Raw genomic sequence first — 17,939 nt, forward strand, 5'->3', positions numbered from 1 at the left:
AGGGGGCGCTTCAGGAGGCACCACAACTATAATATAGAATGGAAGGTGAGAGGCGGGGATGCCGAATTTTGGCATCACACAGGGCACTGCTGAAATTTGAGGTCCCAAGGTCCACCACTTAGCCACTCTCATGCATCATGTTGATATTGATGTCTTGTCATTCCTCTGTAACTGTGTTTGAGCTGGTGCCTAGTCAGCCACACCTACACCATGCCCTTCATGGCTGCTGTGATCTCAACTGACTTGTGGGACTGGTCCACCAACACACTTCCTTCCTATTCGCTGAACTGGTGGATGCTTTTGTCCCTGTGACTACAAACAAATGTGGTGTCAGAGATAAGCATGTACTAAGGCCTTACTATTAACCTCATACAACAGTGTCATAATATTCTAGACAATATAGAATAGGGCTGACATACAGAAATCGTTGAAGTGTCTGGAAAAATCTGGACCTTTGGCACTCCATGTCAGAAATGTAAACTTGGCGAATTCCATTAAAAATAGTTCAAAGCCTCTTTTCTCTCTTTTTTTCAGGTTCAGCATGATTGTCACACTTTAAGATGACTCTAAGATAGAAAATTCAACCAACAGATTTTTACACATTCTATTTCAGATCACTTATGGATCATTTTTGCCACTACAAAGTTCCAAAATGTTATTCCCATTTTTATATCAAATGGTCCCAACTGAATCCCACCAGCAAACGGGAGTTGTGCGGTTACTTCAGCATTTTGGGTGGAAATGGGTCGGAGTTGCTGCTGTGGATGATGACAAAGGGCACAGGTTTCTACAAGCAATGGTGCCAATGCTTTCCCACAATGACATATGTTATGCTTTCATAATAAGACTACCAAAATGGAGCTATGTGGAGAATATGGTTGACATCCTTTTACAACACTTGAAAACCTATGAAGTTGCTATTCAGACAAAAGCAAATGTATTCATTGTATATGGAGAACCTCCATCTTTTCAGATTGTGAGGATATTTTTATTTCTAATATCCTGTATGTCATGGCCTCCTCTTGGAAAAGTGTGGGTTGTTACATCCCACTGGGATTTCACCTCGGTGTCCTTTCAAAGGACTTGGGATATGCAAACCTTCCATGGTTCCATATCCTTCACTGCTCACTCAAATCAGCCATCAGGTTTCCAAAGGTTTATTGAGGAGATAACGCCTTTTGGGGTGAAAGGAGATGGATTTATCCAGGACTTCTGGGAACAGGCATTCAGCTGTTCATTAAAGAAGCAGGAGGAAGATGAAACAGAAACATGCACTGGGAAGGAGAAGCTGGAGAGCATTCCTGGTATTTTGTTTGAAATGAAGATGACTGGCCATAGTTACAGTGTCTACAATGCTGTCTATGCTGTGGCACATGCTTTGCATGACATATACAGGTTGAAATTGAAGCATAGAAGGTTGTTGCGAGATAAGAGATTCTTATTTCAGAATGTGCAACCATGGCAGGTAATTAAAACTCAATATATGATCAAGTGGCGAAAGGAACTGTATGTCTTCATAGAGCAATCCCATCAAGATTGATTGGGTTACTTGTCACTGTTGTTGCTGTTGTTTTACATGAATCCATTTGGATAATGAATGTCAGTGTCATTTTAAAATAGGGAATTTTGATACTGGGATAAATGAAGAAAAATTACAACTAGTAATATAGAACCACTGCATTTGCTTTCCAATAGCACACCTTTGTGAAGGTCACTGAAATAGTTTTAAGTCCTAGGTATCCTTTTTTGATATTCCCTTTCAATCTAGGTCCATCACTTTCTAAGCAACATTATATTTAATAATAGTGGTGGAGAAACAATACATTTTGATGACAACGGAGAATTAGTTTCTGGTTTTGATGTTACAAACTGGATGATGTTCCCCAATGGCTCTGTGATTAGAGTGAAAGTTGGAATATTGGATCCTCAGGCTCTTCCAGGCAAAGAGTTGACCATTAATAATGACCAAATTGTGTGGCATCAAAGCTTTAACCAGGTGAGATGTACCTGTAGCTGCTTTAATATATTTTATATAAGAGGAAGTGTTTATTTTAGCCAGTTCACACTCCTGCCGTCTATCCAGCTATTGAAAGATTTGCACTTTTTAACAAGAAAATCAGAGTTCCTTCTCTCTCTTTTTTTAAAAAAATGATGAAGCTGCAGTTTGGTTTTTTTACAATCTTCTTTGCTTTTAAAACACACACAAACAGAAACACACACATACACATTCCCTTTCTAAAGATATCAAGAAGAAATACTGATACCTAATTGAACTTAACCTGCATATTCTTATATTTCTGATGTCACAGAATCTAAGTCACAGAATCTCTTCCTAAATTATGTCTTCTCTGCAATGGCTTTTGCCATCTTGCTAGTTATTTCTAGGTTCTGGAAATAAGGGAAGTGATGTATTTTCAATTGTCATCCTCATTATTGGAGAATAACTCTTTGTAATCATACTGGTTAAACTGATGAATCATGTTCAATGGAGAGAGCCACTCTGTGAAGATTTAGCTTTCTTTCTTTTATTTCATTGGTAAATCCTCTCTTCAGAGAGGGAAATCAGCTCAAACCTAGGATCACACACCACCACCATTTATGGTTTTCCTTTTGAAACACAAACCAATACCAACACCTTCAGTATTATGAGACTATGTTATCTTCTGCCATGTATTCTCTGGTAACCTCTAGATTAGATTACTGCAACATGTTATACATGGGGCTGCCTCTGAAGATTCAGAAATTTATTTATTTATTTATTTATTTACAAAAATTTATTGGTTTTCCACATCAAAAAAACAACAAATACAACAACAACAAATGCTAACAATCAACCTAAGAAAAAGAGGGGGGGAGACAAATATTAGAAACTACAACAACAAAATAAAAAGGAAACAAATACATACCTCACACACAGGAACACCAACACTCCAATTATTAATTATAATCTTGTTTCAAATCTAACTTAGGGGACTTCCCCCGTTCTCTCTTCTGCGTTCAATACTAATTTACTTTAGTAACTTTTCTAATTATTTTAACAATTCTTTCACCAATATTCATACTCTTCATCTCATCATCTTATGTCTTTTAACTTCTTAATATAACAATACAACATCACATTACAAATCTAAACTTCTTATAACCTTATCTAACTCTTATTTCCGTAAAACTGCTGCTCTTAACTTCTAAATATTCTAACTTCAAAGTAATAAACCAACACAATATCATAAAAACAGTCCAAGTATTTCTTCTCTTTCAAATCGATTTTTACTCTCTGACATCGGGGTACCGTGGTAAGCCTTCCTAATTGATCATATATATTCTTTCACCCTACCCCCTTTCTTGCCATTTTCTCTTCTCCCTCCACAATCCGCCACCAGACTTCCCCCCAGTCTTTTTCCAAATCATAGTCCAGAATGTCATCTTTTCCTTGATATCCAAAAGCCGAAACATTGTCCCAAAGTATCTTTACTAAACTCTTCAGAAGAGATAATACGTCACCATCGAGCATCTCCACTTCAGTCTTCAAATCATGTTGCAATTGTAATTCCCATGATTCAGAAATTTAAGCTAGTTCAGATTTCAGTGACCGGGTTGCTCACCAGGACGAGAGCATATAATGTCAATCCTGGCTTGACTGCACTGGCTGGAAGTTACTTCCTAGGCCCAACTCAAAGTGCTGATTTTGACCTATAAAGCCTAAAATTATTTCTGTTTGTGCTTTATGTTTCTGTGCAGGTGCTGCCAGTTTCTGTGTGCAATGACAACTGTTATCCTGGCTACAGCAGAAAAAAGAAAGAGGGAGAAAAATTTTGCTGCTATGATTGTGCTCTGTGTCCAAAAGGGATGGTCTCTTGCCAAAAGGGTAGGAGGCATAATGTACAGCGATATCACACAATTACCATATTGTTTGATACTGTTTGTTTGCTTATTCTGAGAATGTGCATCCTTATTAAGGATATAGTGGTGGTTCAAATTCCAAACTTATGAATATTTTTCGAAGAATATCCACAACTAATTTTTTTAATCCATTTAAAAGGCAGGCTAGGTAACTTTTGAGAGACAGATTAAAAAAAAAACCTACAAGAGTTCCAAAGGATGCAGTTTCACGAGCTTTTAGAACTGATTCTTTAGAGAGTTGTTCTACATTTGGAAATGTTTAAACTTCTCTTCTTCTTTTTCTTAAGACATGGATGCCTGTGTCAAATGTCCAGAAGACCAGTATCCCAACAGGGACCAAACCCAGTGCATTCCAAGAGCTATAAGCTACCTTTCTTACAAAGAGTGTTTAGGAACCACCTTGGTTATCATGGCTATTTCTTTCTTTTTTGTCACAACTTTAGTCCTTGGAATTTTTTTGAAGCACAAGGACACCCCCATAGTGAAAGCAAACAACCGGACCCTCACCTACATCCTCCTCATCTCCCTCCTCCTTTGCTTCCTTTCATCCTTGCTCTTCATTGGACTACCTGGAAAAGCAACCTGCCTTCTGCGGCAGACAGGTTTCGGCACCATCTTCTCTTTGGCCCTTTCCTCTGTATTGGCAAAGACCGTCACTGTGGTTCTGGTATTTATGGCAACCAAACCAGGTGCCAGGATGAGAAAATGGGTTGGCAAAAAACCAGCAAGTTACATTGTAGTTTCCTGTACCTTGATCCAAGCTGGTGTTTGCATTTTGTGGTTAAGTGCTTTCCCGCCATTTCCGGATACAGACATGCACTCATTGGATGGGGAAATCATACTTCAATGTAACGAGAATTCAACTACCATGTTTTACTGTGTCTTGGGCTACATGGGTTCCTTAGCCACTCTCAGTTTCATTGTGGCTTTTCTAGCCAGGAAGTTACCGGACAGTTTCAATGAAGCCAAGTTCATCACTTTCAGCATGCTAGTGTTTTGCAGTGTTTGGCTGTCCTTTGTACCAAGTTACATGAGCACCAAAGGAAAATACATGGTAGCTGTGGAGGTCTTCTCCATCCTGTCCTCTAGTGCTGGACTACTGGGTTGCATCTTTTTCCCTAAATGCTACATCATTGTGCTGAGGCCTGAGCTAAACAGCAGGGAACAACTAATAAGGAAAACTAAATAAAATATGTGTGTGTCCATCTTTTCTCTGTGCATGCTTTGGCAAATGTAATTAGTCATTTTTTCCCCTATGTAGCCTTGAAGGAGGCAAAACAGTCAATGTGTTCCTGCTCCTATTTTGGCTGGTTCTAGAGAGATTTCAATGAGACCCATAGCTTATTCATTTATTAATGTTTTTTACTCATCCTTATACAGTGGTACCTTGGAAGTCAAACAGAATCCATTCCGGAAGTCCATTGGACTTCTGAAACGTTCAAAAACTAAAGCACGGTTTCTGGTTGGCTGCAGGAAGTTCCTGCAGCCAATTGGAAGCCACGGAAGCCCCGTCGGATGTTTGGCTTCCAAAAGAACATTCGAAAACTGGAACACTCACTTCCGGTTTTCAGTCTCTTGGGAGCCGGAACGTTCGACTGACTCCTAAGGCGTTCAGGAGCCAAGGTATGACTGTATAGCTCAATTCATGTTAGGAATCAATTGGAAATGACCACTCCCTGCATCAAACGGGGTGCGCATTTTGCATGGTCACGAGTAGCCTCCTGTGATCACGGTGCAGCTCCTGAAAGGTATCTCAAATCCATCTCAAATCCTGAGGACAGTGACAGAGGCCAGATGTGCATTCTGTTCCACAAACTTTCTGATCTCAAACCAACCATGTATCTTGTCATAAAACCATTAACATTTCAAATTTACCCTAAAGACATAAACCTTTGGTTTCACAAACATCAATTACAAACAAACAAACAAAGTCACAGTTACAGTAAAGTCATTTCCTACACATGTACTGAATTAGTAATTGAAGTCTATTTGCTGGATGAGTTACTTTCAAAATGAAAATGGATACCTACACGTCTCTGAGGTTGACCCCATTTAGTATAACTCATATGTGAAACTGATTTGTATCAGTAGATACAAGTCAAGTGGACAGAAAGTTAGGGGACTCCTCCCTTTTGAGTAATTTTGTTGCAATAGTAAGCCAACCCTTCTGTGGCTTATTTCCCTATTCAGTTAAGGGAGGATCTCGTATAAGTAAATAGAGGATTGTTTTTGTATGGAAAGAGCTTTTAATAGTGCTTTGCTGTTATCTGTAAAATAATAGATTTATTTTAATTTATTTTATATATTTTAGTACATTTAATACATTTATTTTTCCTTAGTTTTATCATATTAAATTTTAAGCACTTTTTAAATGGTCATCTTTTATATGTTTTTAGCTTTCTGTATCTTATCTGTGTTGTTTTAATTTGTGTAAATCTCCTTGAATCCCAGTTTGGGAAAGGGCAGGATATAAATCAACAGGTACATCGTTGTTGTTGTTGTTGTTGTTGTTGTTGTTGTTGTTGTTGTTGTTGTCACAGGTTCTGCACTACTGCAGTATATATAATAATAATAATAATGCATCATTCAACAAAATAAGAATCCAGGTCTCTCAAGTCCTAGCTCAACAGTCTTACCATTAAAAACCTCTGCACTGCAGTACCTCTATAAATCACAGTATAATATAAAGTATCTCAGCAGGGGCGCCAGCTCCTGGAGGCTGAGCAGTTTTGTGCCCCCTATATTTTTGGGATTGTGGCCAGCACCCCATGTCCAAAAAGCATAGAGGCAAAGTGCGTAGCGCAGCTCCAGTGGCCAGTTCCTTCTTCCCCTCCTCCTGCCGATGTCTTGATGTCGTGCACACGATGTTGCCCCCCCCTCACCCTCACAAGCTGGCCCCACTGTTCCCCCATATACTTTTATTTCTTAGTCTTAATGTAAACTAATGAATGCAAATGTATCTACTGGTAGGAGCAGGCAATGCTTCAGCACATGGTACAGGGTTGCTAAACAAGTTCTTGAGTTCTCACTTTTTATATACAGTATATGGAGCAAGAATCACTCTGATGGATCCATGTAAAATGAGGTGAGCTAGTAAAGAATACAACTTTCCTCCACTAGAGTCCAGAGTTCTCACAGTTCCATACTGGACAAAATGGAGATTTAGATTCGAGTTGCTTGGGGCACACTCCAAAGGGCAGATGGGCTAAACTCCTCATTAACAAACAATATATCATTGCATTTTAAACTCATTTCAATCTCCTCTGGCTTTTTCCTCCTGTCTCCTCCTTTCCCTGCACTCCCTTATCAGTCTTCCCAAAGACTGCAGAAAAGGGATTGTAGGTTGCAGCCCCCGCCACTTACAGGGCCCTTTGCCTGCCCATTGAGGCCCTTCCAGATCCTTTCAGAAGAATTAAGCAGAAGGGCCTTGACCTGAAAATTTAGTAGCCCTGCTGTCAGTCACTATACTAAGCTATATAAGCTTATTTCTTATGCCATGCATATGGTTTTTACTGCTTAAATAACGTGTAAGAATAATGTTAAATATAAACAGGGCAAACAATAATTGGAAGTGATTCAAGGAGGTCTACTCATCAGCATGAAGATGAACCTCAAAAACCTCCAGACATTTGACTCTGCATTTAAACCCAGGCCTTCCAGTTATGTCAAGTATGAGTTTTGCGGCTGATCTTTAAGTCTCAGTAGAAGCATACTGGACATAGGAGGATACTGGACTTCTAATTATCCCTCAAAAAATAAATAATAGATTTAAGATGTTAATAGTTTTAAGATCCTGGTGGGGTATGGGGGAGTGGAGAAGCTAGCAGTTTTGCCACACTATGCAGTTTCAAAGGCAAACAGCACACTGGGGAAATGATAATTGTCCCTATCATTATAAGAATCACAGATTTCCATATTTAGACACAATGGGCATTCAGATCCTGTTAGCAAGATCAACAATCAGCATCTTTAAGAAGCTGCAGAACACTCAGGTTGTTCAGAACTGGATCTTAGCTTATGCAGGGTTCTATCACTCTTTTGAACGGTCATCCCCTCCAAAGGATATTCTTCCACCAGATGATTCTTCGCTGATTTTCAACACAAATATTATGAATATCTCTGTTCCTCATCATTTCTCCTTCAGCAATTAGTCTTCAACTACCCATTTTCCCCCCTGTAACAATTGGATCTCATTAACAAAGTTTTAATTAACACCCTGCATGTTTCCTTACCATAATTTATATTTCATTCATTTGGAGAAATATTTTGTACCACTCTCCATAGAGGTCATTGCTGTATTGTTTTTCATCATCACTGCTTTTAATTTTTTCCAGTACAAAATTACATCAATTTACTTAACCCAGAGTTAAGTAAATTTATTCATATTTGTTCCTGAAAAGGCATATATGAGTATTCTAAAATGAAGGGGAAATTTCTAGTTCTCACTTAACTCTAGAGGATAAATTGAGAATATAAAAAAGAATATGTTGTTCAGGGGCGCTGATGGACAAGGAGCAATATGAAATATAATATCAGGGCACAGGTACACAGCTTCCCCGAGTTGTCAGGCTGTAAATAAGTATAATGATATAATTTACCGTCAGCAAAACAGATAATAGCCACATCTAATGCTGAGGTGAAACATGGGGATTTATATATGGAGGATGAAATTTGTCAGCCGGACCATGCTGCTGTTGGTGATACTGTTGGTGCTGCTGTGTCATACTGTGTGCAAGACACATATTAACTGCAGCATATTTGATGATCCCCAACCTATACCACATAATTTCTATCAACCAGGAGACCTTCTCGTCGGTGGAATTGTTTCTCAAGTCCTTTATCTCTATAATAATCTCTCTTTCAGTGAACAACCTGGACAGGTCTTGATTAATGAACCTATGTGAGGCATTATTTCTCTCTCTCTCCCTCTTTCATATTTTCAGGCTAAAGTAACTGACAACACACAACTATGCAACATGGGGCTTACATAATTATTTATTCTGGGGAGAGGTGAGAAAAAGATGGCATCCCAGCAACATTTGATTAATCTTTATTTTCATCTTCCTTATTTTGTTTCATAGAAACCAGTAGTAAATCCCACTTTTCATAGGGGGTTCTGTGTATTGCAGTAGAGTTTGCATAGAAAAACTACTTGTTGGATGATGCCCTTGGGGTCTGAGTGGTTTTCTGCTTGACTCCTACACTCCTGAATCCTAACCAGGAAAAGGCAGAAGTGCAGCCTCCTGAGAAGGGAGCTATATATCCAAATGTAGAGTAGAATGTTTGTGAAGAGATTTAGGACAGACTGAAGAGAGCCCACTGAGAACTTTTTTCAGATTAAGACATTTCCTTTGGAGCAACAAACAATCCTCAATATATTAAGTCTCCGTCTCTCATGCTAACCAAGTGTTGTATGCAATGTTAGTCATCCTCAGAAAGGAGCCATTTAAATCAATAGACATGACTAACTTAGGACCAATAATTTCAATGGGTATACTCTGAGTGAAGTTTAGTTGCACTTGTGTCTGCAATAACAATTGAAGCAAGATGCTTAATATGTGCCCCTCCCAATAGACCCTGTAACAATTTCACTCTGTTATGGTCTTGAAGGAACATAGATGAGTGATAAAGAAGAAGGCCACAAATGTGTTTGTTTTTTGCCTGATGAAACGACTGTAACTCTTTCTGCAGCTCAGTGCCTAAAAACTACCAGCACATCCTGGCCTTAGCATTTGCTGTCAAAGAGATCAATGAGACTCCCACAATTTTATCAAATGTCTCTTCCAATTACATAGCGGATCGGCTGCCAGGGTGAGACTTACCCCTGCTGGCGACCTTTCAAATTCAGTTCCTATCAATAAAGGAGTGCGCCAAGGATGTATACTTGCCCCATCTCTTTTTAATCTTTTTATCAGTGACATGAGGACGCCATTGATAGAATCACAGGAAACTATTCATGCCCCACGTCTAGCCCAATATCGTTGTCCCCTTTTACTTTATGCGGACGATGCGGTGGTCCTATCCTTTTCTAGAGTTGGCCTAAGGAGAGCATTAAATATTTTTGATTCATATTGCAAATCCAATCTTCTTACGATAAATCACGCCAAATCTAAAGTTTTAATTTTCTCCAAAAGCCGGAGATCTTATAACTGGAAAATAAATGGAACACCTATTGAGCAAGTTTTTAAATTCCAGTATTTGGGAGTATATCTGCAATATAACATGGTCTGGAAGGCACACCTCACCTATACAGTAAACAGAGCGAAAGCTTTTTCATTTGCGCTTTTGCGCTTCTTCTTTTCAGATGGAGCCTTTCACATCCCATCCGCACTAAAAGTCTTTAACGCTAAGGTGATCGCCACATTGGCTTATGCGATCCCATTATGGGGGCCTTTTGTAAATCTTAACCCTTTGGAGATAATCCAAAACCAGTTCCTGAGACGGTTATTAAAACTACCCCGATGTGTAAGCAACTCGGCGATACGTCTGGAATTGAATATAACATCACTTGAAAGCACCCTATGGAAACGCATGTTTAGTTATTGGTTGTCATTATGGTATAGACTCCCTAACCATTATCTACTGCAGTGTCTCTGGAGAGATAATTTTCCCAGCCCTTGGGCAAAAATTCTACACTCTAAACTGGTGTCCCTTGGATTATCACCATCTGAACTACTGGGAATGGGTTTAGGCCCTGCCAAGAGAGCTGTTAATATAAGGCTAAAGGAGGTTGATCTCCAGCTTAACATTCTGACAGGAGGTGGCACCTGTTCACCAACAAGCCTGGGGTTAGCACCAATAACGAAATTACCATCTTACTTATCTTCTATTTCTGTGGCGGCGCATAGGTATGCCTTTATCAAGGCCAGATTTAATGCCTTTCCTTCTAATGTCATGGACAACAGACTCTCAAATGGCCAGATCTCATTGCTATGCAACTGTAATAGTGGCTCCGTAGAAACATTACAGCATATACTTTTTTCCTGCCCAGCTTATTCGGCAGCCCGGTCTAGATTTCTGTCCCCACTTCTGATAGGACAGGCTGATAGAACCCAGGAGGCTAAATTAATTCATTTATTGAATGATGAGGAACCGAGTAGATCTCTTACAGTCGCTAGATTTTTGATAAATGTCCTATCCCAGAAAAAGAGAGATGGGTCACTGCATAGTTTCGATACTTTAACTAATACTAAGTATCATTAAGAAGAAATTAAGTTATTAATCAACTCTTAAATTAAGTTTTAGCTGAATCCCTATGCTGTATATGTATTAACTAAATTGAGGTAAAATGTTGTTCTTGATGGGTTGCTAGATTTGATATTGTTTAAATTGCAGTCTTGCTGCCTCGTGTTTTTTTAAATTGTCTTACGTCAAGTTGTTTTAAATTCTATGTTTTGTTCGCTTGTCTGATTTGTTCTTGATATGGGCCAATGGCCGTAATAAATTTTACTTACTATCAAATGTCTCTCTGGGATTCCACATCCTCAATAGCTACTACACTGCAAGAATGACTTATAAGGCCACCCTGAGCCTACTTTCTTCACAACATAGTTTTGCCCCCAACTTCAAGTGTCATAAACAGAATAATCTGAAAGCTGTCATTGGAGGATGTATCTCTGAAATCTCTGCCAATATAGCCATTGTTTCAGGAAGCCTGAAGATTCCACAGGTAGGCGATGTGCATAGGAATATGAAGATTTCACAACATTGACATACCATTTTATTATGTTATGTTATGTTATGTTATGTTATGTTATGTTATGTTATGTTATGTTATGTTATGTTATTTTATTTTATTTTATTTTATTTTATTATTTTACGACTATTATTATTTTACTACTGCAATTCTATGAATCAATGATAAAGCACTCTTATAACTTGGAATGTTTTATTTTAGCTCACTTATGGCTCATTCTTGCCAGTCCAGGATGAAAAACTGCTATTCCCTTTTTTGTACCAGATGGTCCCAAATGAAGCCCAACAAAACATAGGTGTTGTGCAGTTACTTCAGCATTTCAGATGGACATGGATTGGACTCTTTGCTGTGGATGATGACAAAGGAGACAGGTTTTTACAGACTATGGTGCCAATCCTTTCCCATAATAGCATCTGTTACGCCTTTATAGTAAGAATACCAAAATGGAATTATGTGGATGAGCTAGTAGATTTGCTTATACAACAGTGGAAAAACTATGAAATAGTCATTCAGAGAAAAGCCAATGTGTTTTTTGTATATGGAGAACCTCCATCCTTTCAGATGTTGAGAATATTGCTGTTTCTGGCACCTTTCTTGTCTTTTCCATCTCTGGGTAAAGTGTGGATTGTTACATCCCACTGGGATTTTGCATCTATTTCTTTTCAAAAGATTTGGGATATACAGACATTCCATGGCTCCATATCATTGACAGTTCATTCAAATCAGCCATTAGGATTCCAAAGGTTCATTCAGATGGTAAGACCTGCCTGGGCCAAAGGAGATGGCTTTATTCAGGACTTCTGGGAACAGGCATTCGGCTGCTCATTAAAGGAGAACAAAACGTGCACTGGGGAGGAAAAGCTGGACGGCATTTCAGGGGTTTTGTTTGAAATGAAAATGACTGGCCATAGCTACAATGTCTACAATGCTGTTTATGTTGTGGCACATACTTTGCATGCCATAAATAAATTCAGATCCAAGCACAGAAGTTTGGAAGGACAGAAACTGTCATTTCAGAAAGTGCAACCATGGCAGGTAATTATAATGCAATGTATTTTTAAAAAGAAAATAAGAGACTAGCTTATGATGCAGAAGTAGAACTCTACAGCTACCTAAACTAATTCAACTACATTCGGGGGGGGGGGTTGGAAATCAACTTGGATAAGCAGTTCTAGCCACATTACAAAATGTTGTCTTAATATAATTATTACTGTTGCTGCTGCTCTACATAATCAGTGACCCACAATGTGCCATGTAGAGAAATACAAGGAAATTTTATCCTGATATATGAAGTTACGACATATACTGTTCAAAAAAATAATCTAGTGGTTTGTTAAGACACGGTTTCATGAATCTCATTCAGAGTCTTCTGCCTGTTTGCATTTTCTCCCTATCTAGTTCCATCAGTTTCTTAAAGGTATTTCATTCAATAACAGTGCTGGGGATACTGTAAGCTTCAATAAAAATGGAGAATTGGTTACAGGATTTGATATTACAAACTGGGTAATGTTCCCCAATGGCTCGGTAGTTAGAGTCAAAATTGGAAAGCTGGAACCTCAGGCTCCTCCAGGCAAACAGTTAACCATTAATGATGGCCAAATTGTCTGGCATCAAATATTTAATCAGGTAAGATATCATTGTGGATCCTTGCCTTAATTATTTGTTAAATCAAAGCAATAAAATGGTTAAATCAAAGCAATAAAATGAATAACCTGAACATCAGCAATTAAAATGTTTATACAGTTTCATATATTAAAAAGATTGTTAAAAAATTGTCTAAAGAAAAAAGACTTTCATGTGTACAAACAATTAGTAACACTTTTGTATGTAAAACCAAGTTCAAATTCAATACAAAGAAATATATAGGCTGGGGTAACTATTTCCACTTGCAAGGCATGTTGGGGGGGGGGAGATCTTAAATAGGCAAAAGAGATTCCAAAGGGTGGGTGCCAAAAGGGGCGTTGTTCCATGGCAGTAATCCTATGCGGGTTCCCCTGAGCTTAGTTTTGTTATGTATTCTGTGCTATTCATGGAAGACCCATCAAATTAATGAGGACTAATAAAATGGAACTTCAACCTGGGAAGATGGAATACAATGTATATGTAGTTTGTCTACCCATTTAGGAGGGGTTCACACTTTCTTGGACAGGGTTGCATGCCTCCTAGAAGAGCACATAGTTTGGGTGTGTTCTTTGATCCCTCCTTTTCACTTCAGGCATAGGTGCACACAGTGGCACAGCACTAACTATTACCCTGTTTGGATAGAGATAGCCTTGCGACACTTGTTCATGTTCTGGTAACATCCTACTTGTATCACCGCAATGGTGATAAAAGCAGGGCTGCTGCTGCTGCTCTGTGCATAACCCTCCAACATTTATCCGATGAAAATAGGGACGTCCTCCCATTCCATAATGATAATTTTACTGTTTATACCCCACACATCTTACTGGGTTGCCCCAGCCACTCTGAGCAGCTTTCAACATATATAAAATAATAATAAAACATTAAACATTAAGAAAACTTCCCTATACAGGATTGCCTTCAGGCGGCTTGTGGGGTCAGATAACGCCATACCTTCCAACATTTCTCCAATGAAAATAGGGACATTCTAATGAAAAGCAGGATATTCTGGGATCAAATCAGAAACCAGGATGGCTTCTCTAAATCAGGGATGTCCCTGGAAAATAGGGACACTTGGAGGGTCTGCTCTAAGCCCAGCAAAGGGGAAAGAAGACTTTAAAATAGTGTTCTGTGCTGATTGCCAGGTCATATGACCCAGATGAATGAATTTAAGATCCAGCCTAAGTTCTGCCTATGTGGTCTCACCCCCCACTACACCTCCCAAAATGCTCCTTTGGAGGGACTTACATATGAATTGGCTCACTCATGCTTCAGGTCACTGACCCTTGGCTGAGAAAGTTACTTGTATATGTGGCTGAGCAGGGATTGGGGCCTTACACCATCTGAGCCCAAGATCTGATTCTTCCTATGCTCCTCTTCCTGGCAGATTTTTGCCTTGGTGCAGCTTCCTAGCATCTTTCTTGTCAAAACATGCTCTTATTTTCTCATGGCTAGTCTCTCTTTTATGATTTCATGCAGGTGCAGCCTCTTTCTGTGTGCAGTGACAACTGTTATCCAGGCTACAGCAGGAAAAAGAAGGAAGGAGAGAAATTTTGCTGCTATGATTGTGCTCCGTGTCCAGAACGGATGATATCTGACAAGAAGGGTAGGGGGCATAATGTTGAAGACATAAGGTTAATATACATGAAATGTAATGTTTGTATGCATTGAAGTTTAAAACTAGTGTAATGATTTCCATTTTGCAAAGAGAATTTTGCATTAGGCAAGAGCTGTATCTCAGTCTAGGCGAATGTAGCAATAAGAGTCCAGAGTTTTCTGTTTGAGTGTTTAAGGCTAATGGGACTTGCAAGTGGTCCACATTCCAATAACTATTGAGATATGGACTTCTGCAGCTTCAGCAAGATGGCAGTGTTATTTTTATTTATTTTATTTAACAAAAATAACTGTTTTAAGACAGGCCTGAACCAAGACTGTAATTTATCTAAATAATCCATGTCATGCAAGTATGCTTGGAGCTGCTTTATGTACATTCAAACTGAAGTTCTTCAAAAATCAAACGGAAACAGCTTGCAATATAATAATATCCACCACATTTCATATAATAAAATTACTACTTAGAAACCATAAACTATTATTTAATGAGAGATTTCCTAGTCTACAGAAAATCACTCCATCACTGCAGTCCACCAACTCAAGTTAAAAAACGTCAAGAATGCAGAAAGGGGACTCTTTCATTGGCTGCTACTACGGATTCCATTTGATGGATGTTTGTCAATATATGGAAATACTGAAATAGTTCTTCCTCTTTTTCAGATATGGATGCTTGTGTGAATTGTCCTGATGATAAGTATGCAAACAAGGACAAAACTCAGTGCCTCCCCAGGGTGCCAAGCTACCTCTCTTACAAAGAAACTTTGGGGTTCATTTTAGTGATCTTTGCCATTTCTTTCTCTTTAATCACTACTTTAGTATTTGGAATTTTTGTGAAACACAAGGACACACCCATAGTCAAAGCCAACAACCGGACCCTCACCTACACCCTCCTCATCTCCCTACTCCTTTGCTTCCTCTGCTCCTTCCTCTTCATTGGACAACCTGGAAAGGTCATCTGCCTTCTCCGACAATCAACCTTTGGCATCATCTTCTCTGTGGCCCTTTCCAGCATTTTGGCCAAAACCATAACAGTGGTTCTAGCATTCATGGCAACGAAACCAGGATCCAGGTTGAGAAGATGGGTGGGGAAAGGACTGGCAAATTATATTGTCCTTTCTTGCTCCTCCATTCAAACAGGCATTTGTACTCTTTGGTTAAGTACTTCCCCTCCGTTCCCAGATAAGGACATGCACTCAATAAATGGCAAAATTGTATGGGAATGTAATGAGGGTTCAGTTACCATGTTTTACTGTGTCTTGGGCTACTTGAGCTCATTGGCCATTGTCAGCTTCTTCGTGGCTTTCCTAGCCAGGAGGTTGCCAGATAGTTTCAATGAAGCAAAGTTCATCACCTTCAGCATGTTGGTCTTTTGCAGTGTTTGGTTATCATTTGTTCCGACTTACCTAAGTACCAAAGGAAAATACATGGTAGCTGTGGAGACCTTCTCCATCTTATGCTCCAGTGCTGGTTTACTGGGTTGTATTTTTACCCCCAAATGCTACATCATTATGCTGAGGCCAGAGCTGAACAACAGGGAGCAGCTAATAAGAAAAGCAAAATGAAAAAATATGTCCACCTCTTCATTGTGCATATATGGAAATGCTGATGCTGCAGGTCTTGTGAGAATTTAAGTATGTGTACTTTCTTAGGCAAAAATCTCTCTTCTTGTTGGTAGGCTTGAACCAGGCACAGCCCACCCTAAGAGGTTGCCTTTCTTGATTCTGCTGTCATTGTCTGCTTACCTATCCTGAAGGTGAGAAATGTCTCACCATGGGGATCCAAGGTAGGCTTGCATCAATCAATCAGTGCATCTCAAAATGGCTCAGGTCCACTGTGTCTGTCCCCTTTCTCTTGCCACTGCTTTTCATTCTGCATGTAGAACTTTTTAATTTGGAAATATTAGAGCAGGAATACTTGCCTATGCAGACATCCCTGCTCAAATCATTGAGCTCAGGTTACCTATAGTGACCCCATCTAGATTCTGTGCACAAATTATCTACATATGCAGTTCCAGAGAGATTGAAACAGGACCCACAGCTGATTCTTCTTGTAATGTTTTTCCTCATCTTTAGTAGCTCAGTTCATGATGGGAATAAATTGGGAATGAAAGCTATCTCAAATCATGAGGGCAGTGACAGAGGCCAGACCTGCATTCTGTTACACAGGCTTCCTCTTCTTAAACCAACCATGCATCCAGCCGCCATAAAACCATAAAAAATGATTATTAAAGAACTTTTCATCAGCTCAGTTTTAAATAGCTATTCTTTATAAAGCTATTCTTCAATAAATAAATAGCTATCCTTTATAAGAGGCATGTTAACAATTTATGTAAATGAATAAAATAATATGTGATTTTAACAGTCTATTGACCACAAAGAACATAAAAAATAATGGAAAGTAAAATATGGGGGTGGGGAGGAACGTGATGGACTGAATGTATTCTTTCTGCAGGTTGCCAATGGAATTAATCACATAGTGATTCCAATCCAATCCAAATAACTTTATTGTACTAGTCATTGACCATGACAAACCTGAATAAACCTGAATAAAAAATAAATACAAGAAAAAGGCTTGTCATACCACCAGTGGCGTAGCAAGGGAGGGTTGATGGGGGTGGGGTGCCCCAGGTTCCAGGGCAGGGGGGTGACACTCGGCGGCCCCTCCCGCCACTCCCTGCCGCCCGGCCCCCAGGGGGTGCCTCTGTGCACCGCCCTGGGCAGCGCGGAGACTTCCTCCGCCACTGCACACCACAATAATGGTCTCTATTTAGATCTCTGTGTCTCCTTTACAGTTCACTGATATATTGTCCAGGGTCTTCTTTCTTTTTGCCCCCAAAGCAAAAAGGGCAATTCATGATAGCCAAGTCATAAATCTTGACTATGAAATTTAGTCTGGAGATAAGAGTGAACAAACAACAACAACCCCCTCCCCACAACCACACACAGTATAAAAGGCCTTATGCCATTTAACCTAAAGATAGGTTATGAAGGTGCCAGGCGAGTCTTCCAAGAGAGAGTATTCCACAAGTGAGCAGCCACCACAGAAAAGGCCCATTCTCATGTTGCCACCCTCTGGACCTCTCTTGGAGGAGACACGTGAAGAAGGGCCT

At 39.4% G+C, this 17,939-nt stretch overlaps 2 protein-coding genes across 2 annotated transcripts; both read left to right on the plus strand.

Moving 5' to 3' along the window:
- Positions 1-874: 874 nt before the first annotated feature.
- On the plus strand, positions 875-5,089 carry LOC117057626 (vomeronasal type-2 receptor 26-like). The gene is made up of 4 exons (XM_033168468.1): positions 875-1,465; positions 1,769-1,996; positions 3,739-3,865; positions 4,188-5,089. Exons 1-4 carry the CDS (start codon positions 875-877, stop codon positions 5,087-5,089), a joined length of 1,848 nt encoding a protein of 615 aa, XP_033024359.1.
- A 2,737-nt stretch (positions 5,090-7,826) lies between these two features.
- On the plus strand, positions 7,827-16,392 carry LOC117057627 (vomeronasal type-2 receptor 26-like). Its single transcript, XM_033168469.1, has 7 exons — positions 7,827-8,043; positions 10,205-10,365; positions 11,471-11,569; positions 11,798-12,631; positions 12,995-13,222; positions 14,696-14,822; positions 15,491-16,392. Exons 1-7 carry the CDS (start codon positions 7,827-7,829, stop codon positions 16,390-16,392), a joined length of 2,568 nt encoding a protein of 855 aa, XP_033024360.1.
- Positions 16,393-17,939: the final 1,547 nt, after the last annotated feature.

The sequence above is a fragment of the Lacerta agilis genome, chromosome 14, assembly GCF_009819535.1.
Source record: "Lacerta agilis isolate rLacAgi1 chromosome 14, rLacAgi1.pri, whole genome shotgun sequence".
In the NCBI taxonomy this organism is placed as follows: domain Eukaryota; kingdom Metazoa; phylum Chordata; class Lepidosauria; order Squamata; family Lacertidae; genus Lacerta; species Lacerta agilis.

What these genes read in the sequence shown, in the direction of transcription:
- LOC117057626 (XM_033168468.1), top strand. Translation starts at nt 875, where the DNA reads ATGGTTGACATCCTTTTACAACACTTGAAAACCTATGAAGTTGCTATT. An exon ending in GGCATCAAAGCTTTAACCAG is followed by an intron (nt 1,997 to 3,738) that starts GTGAGATGTACC and finishes GTTTCTGTGCAG; the next exon opens with GTGCTGCCAGTTTCTGTGTG. An exon ending in GATGGTCTCTTGCCAAAAGG is followed by an intron (nt 3,866 to 4,187) that starts GTAGGAGGCATA and finishes CTTTTTCTTAAG; the next exon opens with ACATGGATGCCTGTGTCAAA.
- LOC117057627 (XM_033168469.1), top strand. Translation starts at nt 7,827, where the DNA reads ATGGGCATTCAGATCCTGTTAGCAAGATCAACAATCAGCATCTTTAAG. An exon ending in TATTAAAACTACCCCGATGT is followed by an intron (nt 10,366 to 11,470) that starts GTAAGCAACTCG and finishes CCCAACTTCAAG; the next exon opens with TGTCATAAACAGAATAATCT. An exon ending in GAAGCCTGAAGATTCCACAG is followed by an intron (nt 11,570 to 11,797) that starts GTAGGCGATGTG and finishes GTTTTATTTTAG; the next exon opens with CTCACTTATGGCTCATTCTT.